Here is an 8,658-nt window from a genome sequence, read left to right as displayed (position 1 = left end):
TGATAATCGGTTTTATGTTGATGATCTTCAACTCTATGAATATATATATGTTATTCTAGAAAATTTTTTGAATGTTTGATGTTTTATTAGACTTGAAGCAGCCTCTTTTTGTACTCATCGGTGAAACTATTGTAAGATTTTAAAGTGTTTGGATTTAAATGAGGGTTTTGAATTGTCTAGAGTTATATATATGCTTGTGCACATTTTATTAGATTAAGAGTGTGGGGATATTATATTAGGGTTTTGAAACCATGTTAAGAAGGGTTTCGAAATTCCAATTTCAAATCAATTGGTATTACATGGAGTAGTCTTTCACATTTACAAGTAATAGAGAATTCTCACATTTTTTCTTATGTGAGACAATATTCAACACACAAATCAGCATATATAATGAATATTATGTTCTTTTATTATATATATTGATTGGGTCAAATAAGTTGACCCAATAAGCACCAAATCCGCAACAATTTCTAAAACCACCATTTGCAAGTGACCATAAATTAAATTTTTCTTAAAACTGAAAGACTACATGTTGATTAAAAATGAATGAGTTATTAAATTTCTATTAAGTTCAAAATTTCTAATAATTCTCTAAACTTTGCTCTACAGAGTCTCTTAGAGTGGACACACTGCAGGTATATACATAAAGTTATAAAATACGAGTATGCTATCGATAATTTTCATAAAATAAATATAACTGAAAGTATAAAATAAATAAACACATACATCTTGTGGTGAGAGTAGAATATAAAATTTAAAAAAACACAAAAACACAATAAAATACATAGGCATATATATGTGCATGTGCAACGGAGTTCATAGTTATCGATATTACGGGAAAAAGAAAAAAAAAACAAAAATTTCAAACACAGTTCCAAATACAACGACGGTTGATTTATTCTATTGCATCCCTTTAATTATTTTACTCAAAATTCTTAGTATAAAAAATCACTTGTTCATATATACTCTGAAAAAAATACAAGTATAGGTTATAGATTTGTTCACACTTGTTGTCTACTAATATTATCTTTTAAACTTTGAAAGAAACCGTAATGCAATTTAGCTTAATGTCTACTTAACCGATAATAGTTTGAGTTATAACAACATATTATGTTTACTTAAATTTATTTTTTTTTTTTTAGAAAAAAACAAGGATAAAATTACATACATTTGTTAAATTTTTTTATCTCGTTCTACAAAATTCAATATATAACTCACAATATATTTCACTTTTTTTTTTTCATTTTCACTTTTTTTTTCATTTTCACTTTTTTTTTACATTAAACATACACCATTATTGGTAGTTACACTTGTTTTTTTCTCACACAATAAATGAACTAGTTTTAGTGAAACTTTCTACATAACTATATGTATTCTAAAAATTAGATAATACATTATATATTTTTAATATAATCACAATAATAAATATCAAATATATTTTATATTACACAACACCCTCGCAACATCGCACACAGTGAATTTCTAAATGCATACATTTAAAGAAAATATTGACCAATAACCAAAATATTTATATATATACACACAAAAAAAATTTAGTCATGTATTATTGCCGCTACTCTTTTGAAACAAAGCATTTGTTTTACCCATCACTTCACTAAAAAATAAAATCATAAGTTAACGATGAAATTATTCTGTTGCAATTAGATATTTTTCATCACAAATTCATTTTGTAATGGACTTTATATCCAAATGAAAATTGATGCAAATAATTGATTGTATTTCTCAAACAACTAAATTGAGTTACATTGCATAAAATTGCAATAGAAGCATCAATGAAAATTTTGTCCTAACATTTCAATGTTATTATTCTTTTTGTCAATTCGGTCGCAACATTATATGACATTGTGTTAGAAAGAATCTCTTACTAATTCAGTCGCAACTTTAAAACATATTACAAGAGAATACATCTATTGCTAATTCCGTCACAACATTTAGATAATATTATAAGAGAATAATTTTGTTACTAATTCCGTCGCAAAATTCATAATCAATTATTTTGGTTTTATTTTTTTTCCAAAAACTTGTATAGATAAAATTTATTCAAATCTAAATGAGTTTATTAACGTCTTATATTATAATATAAATAAAATATATTTAGTATCAACACTGTTATTATCAAATATTAAACAAATATAAAAATTAGCAAATATCATACAAAAGTAAGTAAAGTCGTAATTAACAAATCAGTAAAGGTAAAACATCACGATACCGAAGCACTACCACCATCTGAATCGGGATCACACCTGTGAATGGATGGTGCTCTCATCATCATAATTTCTCCATAATTGTCAAATTAAAATAGTATATGGCTCGTTGCTGTTTTTTTATATTTATAACGCGTTGCTGCGTGAGTTTCCACAGACATATCCGTTCCTAAGCTTTGTCCTCAACTCACCTGGCTAATCGTGTTTTAAGGATGAATGTGCCCGGAGTACAATCATCACAACTGAAGGATGATGTCGAGGAAGGACAATTTTAACTAATTATCCTAACTTATAAATGTAATTTTTTTTTTATCCTGTGATACTATTTTGAGAAACACATCATTTGAATTACACGGACTTAACTGCAAATCCTAATTTATTTAAACTTTAAATCCACGGTTGAGACGAAAAAAATATAATAATAATAAAAAAAAAAAATCCGTTAAGTTTGGCGTATAAATAAGAACCATCAACGATAGGGTCCACCATAGGTAAATTGATAAACAAGAAAATTAACTGTAATATAGCATATATAAAGATTAATACAATGGTAGTAATCAAAATTTCATCTTACTTATAGGTCAAGCTTTTCTTATCCTTGCATTTCCAATAAAACTGAATAAACAATAATATCAACTATAATAAGAACAAGATATTAAAAATAATTCATTTACTAAGGTTTGTTAATACATTACAGACACATTTTATACATACCATGTGCATTATCTGTGCATTCAGATATAAAATAAAATAACATAAATTTGAAAAAAATACCACAAAAGTTATAAACAATAAAATTGAATATAAGTTGTATAAAACATGAAAAATATATAACTATTTAACATAATCAAAAGATTAAAACATCCAAAATAGAAGCAAATTGAAAAAAAAAAAAAAAAAATTGTTGCTTTATACTAAATTGTGACAGAATATATTTTTTTACAAATTTCTATCACTAAATTGCAACTTTTTATATAGAAATGGAATGCGACACTTTGCATAATTCTATTACAAATTGCAAATTATTTTGTAGTACTTTTATATGTTCGAATATCATCTTTAGAGCTAATATTAAGGAAAAAAATAACAATAATTAGCATTTTTTCAAAGAGATATATACAATATTAGAAAATAATTTACACATTATTTTTTCTTTCTCATAAGTTAAATTGATTATACATTATAGCTTTTTTCCTTTTTTTTTTCTTAAACAAAACAAACAAATTCTAACCTTCTTTGTGTGTGTGTGTGTTTTGATGGTACCCACAATGACTTATATTTATAAATATCTATGGAATCTTCCTGCCTAATGTTTCTAAAGTTTTCTACATAATATACATTATATAAGTTTTTAGGGAGTTTTATACTAAAAGAAAAACTTGTACATAATTATTGAATAATCTAGATTTGCAAAGAAGAAATGATACATTAAGGCCACCTCTTAAAATGTATTAATTGAAGGCATTGATTCGGTTGATTTGAGTTTCAAGACTTATTTTTTTTAAAATTATTACATAATATATGATATTATATAGGAATAAACAACATAAATATTGCAATACAACTACAATATCAAGAACGAATTGGTTGCGGATTGGACCGGGTGGCTCGGACTTTGGCTTTGAACCGGGAGACGGGCTGGAGTCACCAGGCCAGATCTAACAATTTTCTTACAATGTGTGTTTCTATGGCTTCGTTAGCTGCCACGAACCGCCACGGCCAAAGCCCCTCCGGCTCATCCCTCGAACCGCCGTTGCACTCACCTACCGTAGAAACTGTAGTAACTACTTTTGATTGAAATTTGTAATTTTTATTTATTATGATTATTGCATTACTTTTTTTTCGAGCAATTGTAAAAATATTAAAATTTGGTATTTTTCTTTTATTCTTTTCTTTCCAACGGTGCATATAGTGATTTTTCTTGTTTTGAAATTTTTTTTTTTCCACAAAAAAAAGAAAAACACCGTCAATAAAATGAGAGTAATTAAGATTGTTGATAGAAAAAGAAAAAAAAGAAACTCATATTCGAACAGAAAAATAACTTGAAACTTTTTGTTAGTGTGTTTTAAGAAATTATCTTTATTCTAACTTTGTCTTGGAATAATAGTTCAATTTTTTACATTATTTAGTGCGCTATGAACACAGTCCTTGAAGATATGATAGATAGCTCAATCTATAATCTTTAACAAGAATAATAGTTGATGCTCATTTAAGAGTGAAACAAATTTATATAATAAATTCAATTTATCCTTAATTATAACCGAAAAAAATAAATACGATCTAAAAAACTCGAAAAATGGGCTTTAAAATTAAATCCAAATAAATTTTAGGTTGGGCCAACCCAATAAACTTGAAAAACCGAGTTATATATAAACGTATACAACTTGGACAGTAGCTAACCCAATACGCTTGAAAAACCAAGCTATACCTAAAGCTATACAAATTGGACCATATTTGAATCAGAGAACTCCATAAAACTTATTCAGAATAAATATAATTAATATTAAATATTTTTATTCTAAAATTAAAACAAAACTATACAAATTGGACCATATTTAAATCAGAAAACTCCATAAAATCTATTCTGAATAAATATAATTATGATAAAATATGTTTATTCTAAAATTAAAATAAACCTATACAAATTGGACCATATTTGAATCAGAAAACTCCATAAAACCGAATAAATATAATTATGATAAAATATTTTTATTCTAAAATTAAAACAATACATTTTCCAACGGCATAAAACAATAGCTGCTTACCCATAGACAGCAAAAGGGAGCAATGCAATACATTGTCATCCCTCTAAATATCTTAATTAATCATAATAGATATCATATGTACCCTATATATAACTGATGCATAAGTTGGACAATCATGTGTGCATTAAAGGGCTATCTAAAACATCACAATTCCGGAAATACAATATAATCACAAACTATATCCAACAAATTTTGCCACAACAAGATTAGGGCTCTGAATGCATTATATAGATAAATTCACTTGTCCCTTTAACAAGAAAACACACACACACACACTAGTTATAAGTAACAACATAGTCTTGTAAATCCCATCGCCATACCACTTCGGCACAAAATAGTCTTGTCTATTTAAATTTAAAGCAACCTTCACAGCAACAACTTTGCACGATGAAACTAGACACCGATGATAAGAAAATAGAGAATATGCATCCAGATCTTAGACCAGAGAAGGATATTGCTTGGCCTGCGCCCGAACCCGCTTCTTGTATTCCACAGGATCCTGAAGGCATAAAACTGTGTGTAACAATCCATTCGAAGGAAAATAATAGTAATAATAATAATACAAATAAAACCCGTGTTGTGTTAGGACAAGTGTAAAAGATAAGACAGGATTTAGATAGAAGAAATTAAAAGAACCATGTAAACAAAAACTCTGTATAGAACCTCCGGTTGTATATGCACATGTAGTTGGATATCCGATTATTATCTCTATCCAAATTCTAATGTCTAGGTTGTACATATGCACATGGTTAAAAAGGAGTGTGCACCCCAAAGGTATAGCATTGAATTATTTATCCTACTTTTTAGACCATCTACACCAAGCATCTAGTTGATCATGGAATTAGCTTTGATACAAGATTATCATGTGTAATCACTCAAATTTCACGAGGCCTAAAAAAAACTATATGTATGACAATCTATGATCTACACCATTTAACACAACATTAAACTAACAAGGAGATATAACTTGACCGTAAACATTAATCTTACAAGAATACAGAATATATTCAATATGACACAACAAAAAATACAAAGCAGCTGCAGTAGTGTTTTACTTTTCACAAAACAAGGGCTAATTTCTTGCGGTATCAAGGAAAGTTCTATTACCTGGATGTACATATGGTAGCCCTCAGTTTGAGCTGGATCAAGCGGATTAGGCTGGTCCAACAAATCTTGGATACCAACTAAAATTTGCTTCACAGTAATTGCCGGCCGCCAACCCTAATAACATCACAAGTGGATAGAATGAAAACACCCTGGCACACAAGACCAGTAGTACTCTGAAATTATAGTTTATCAGCACGACACCAGCAATGGACTTACACTATCTTCATTGAGAATCGACAGGCAAACAGTTCCAGATGGATACACATTAGGATGGAAAAAACCTGGCGGAAATTTACACTTTGGTGGCTTGCTTGGATAATCTTCACTAAAGTGCATTGTAAGGGGGTAATGACCGCCCTCCCAATCAGTCTGCAATATCAATTAGGAGAAGTAAATGTCCCGGAACATACATCACAGAAATGCTGAAAATTACAGAGAACATGGACATCAAATTCCATGGATATAGTTTCAACCTGCACATGTCATTTAAGACCCAATAATCAAAGATAACAGAGAAATACAACTGATCCAAAAGCGAACTCAAATTGGTTTCTTTTCCTTTTGAGTGAGAATAGGTAAGACACTAAGTTTGGGTCTTTGTAATTTCTCCTTCCTGAATTATCATGCTTATTACTTAACAAACGTCATCTTCAATCATACAACTACTGTTCTGAAGAACAATTTTTATCTTATTCGTCAAAAGCTGAACTTCACAACCATATCACCCTCTTTTACTCCGCAATTAATACTCAAATCAAAGCAGGAAAAACGTGAAGAAACCCTAACTTACAAAAAGGTAAGGCAACAATGAGCATATCATATGGTGATGTCGAGAATTGCCCTAATAAAAATTCAAAGTATAAATAAGCACCACGCCGTGCAAACGGCCACTAGTGTTTACCAAAATCAAGACAATCACAACAAAATACAGAAAGTTCAAAAGCACGAACTTGCAAGCACTCCTACCAGACCACCGACGAATTAGATTCAAACAATTTACACACAACCACACACAAACCCTCAAATCCCTATTTCCACCAATGCCAAAATCAACAACGCAGGCAATTCCAATCGAAATAAACCACAAAAAAAGGGACCAGTAAAGTTTATACACTTACCCCTGCCTTCCCCGGGATCGAACAGTGCCACACCATTAAATTAACTGTACTATCGGGAAGACTCTCAGGTTTAGCCACAAAACCCTAAAACAAAAAACAGAAAATTTTCCCACTCAAAAAAACCATCCCAAAAATTACCCACAACACAGTCAAACACACAGACAAGAAAACCAATAAAACAAAAAGTCCAATGAAACTCGATCCAACATGAGGGTGGTTCTTCCGCCAAGCCTTCCGTTCTTCAGCCAGCCGCCCGCGAGCAATTCCTCCCGACATTCTTCTTCTCCCAAAATGCCCTCTCTCTCTCTCTCTCTCTCTCTCTCTCTCTCTCTCTAACCCTCTATCTCTACGTCCTATCTCTATCTCTCTCTACTTGTGTGTAGCCCACAATTTTGAATCGCAGTTTTTCGAGGAGTTTTTGCTTTTGCGTTTGCCTTTTAATTTAGCGCAAAGGGAAGCGGCCGGTAAAAGGAATATGCAATTTTAATTTTCTTTTCGGGAATTGGAATGGACGGTCCAGATTAGATCTGAATGGAAAGGGTAGAAATGTAAAAGTACAATGAGGGATTGCTGATGCTGAGTCATATTTTATTGGGCTTAAGTTTACAAGTCAAACCACAAAAGATATGTATTTAATAAAAAGGGGGGTTGGGGTTGGGGTTGGCCACTTTATTCCAGCGTGAAAACCACGCTGATTAGTACACGCGTGGAAAACGCGTGATGTTGTCGCGATTCGATTACCCTTAATTATCAGACGATCCAAAATGAGACTATGCTTTATTGCATAGTCCATATTTGAAAATAATACTCCCTCGTCCCACATTGTTTTTATTTTCTATTTTCGTCTGTTTCACATAATTTATTTATTTTTTTTAAAAAAATATAATTATACACTTTAATCTCATTTTAAATTTTAAATTTTATAATTTTTTAATCTTAATTAAACTATTTAGTTATCTTAATCTTAATTTACAATTATTTTTATTATACTAATAATTATTTTTACTAATACACTTTACTTAAATTCTCGTATCTACAGTAATAAGCCCATAGTACATGGGACGGAGAGAGTAATATAATAATAAAATTTTGTTTACTCATAGAAATTTTATTTTTTATATTATTATTCTTTTTCTTATATAAATTTATGTCTATTTGATTTCATACGAATTATAAAGAAAATAAATAAAAACATAGATTTTTTCTTTTATGAAAATAAATATACTAAAAACAAAATTATAAATAAATTTGAATGACAACAAAAAAAAAATATAAATAAATTTGGATAACATAAAAAAAAGTATTTCACTTTTAGTTTTTCTTTAAAAATATCAAATCAATTATCTATTCTTTTATTTATTTTATTACAAAAAAATCTAATTTTAAACAGCACATTAATGATAATTATTTCAATTCAAAATTTTATTATTCAAAATCAAAACA

The 8,658-nt window shown here is 29.3% G+C and overlaps 1 protein-coding gene across 1 annotated transcript; it reads right to left on the bottom strand.

Moving 5' to 3' along the window:
• Window positions 1–5,091: 5,091 nt before the first annotated feature.
• Window positions 5,092–7,794, bottom strand: LOC127240430 (SUMO-conjugating enzyme SCE1). Its single transcript, XM_051259124.1, has 5 exons — window positions 7,423–7,794; window positions 7,216–7,299; window positions 6,314–6,466; window positions 6,098–6,211; window positions 5,092–5,489 (listed from the first exon to the last, which is right to left on the bottom strand). The coding sequence occupies exons 1-5, from the start codon at window positions 7,489–7,491 to the stop codon at window positions 5,427–5,429; spliced, it is 483 nt and encodes a 160-aa protein (XP_051115081.1). The 5' UTR covers window positions 7,492–7,794; the 3' UTR covers window positions 5,092–5,426.
• Window positions 7,795–8,658: the final 864 nt, after the last annotated feature.

This window comes from Andrographis paniculata, unplaced genomic scaffold (assembly GCF_009805555.1).
Source record: "Andrographis paniculata isolate CXL003 unplaced genomic scaffold, ASM980555v1 Contig79END, whole genome shotgun sequence".
NCBI lineage: Eukaryota > Viridiplantae > Streptophyta > Magnoliopsida > Lamiales > Acanthaceae > Andrographis > Andrographis paniculata.
This window is presented reverse-complemented; position numbering and strand designations above follow the sequence as displayed.

What these genes read in the sequence shown, in the direction of transcription:
- LOC127240430 (XM_051259124.1), bottom strand. Translation starts at nt 7,491, where the DNA reads ATGTCGGGAGGAATTGCTCGCGGGCGGCTGGCTGAAGAACGGAAGGCT. An exon ending in GGCGGAAGAACCACCCTCAT is followed by an intron (nt 7,300 to 7,422) that starts GTTGGATCGAGT and finishes TTTTTGTTTTAG; the next exon opens with GGTTTTGTGGCTAAACCTGA. An exon ending in GCTACCATATGTACATCCAG is followed by an intron (nt 5,490 to 6,097) that starts GTAATAGAACTT and finishes TTATGCCTTCAG; the next exon opens with GATCCTGTGGAATACAAGAA.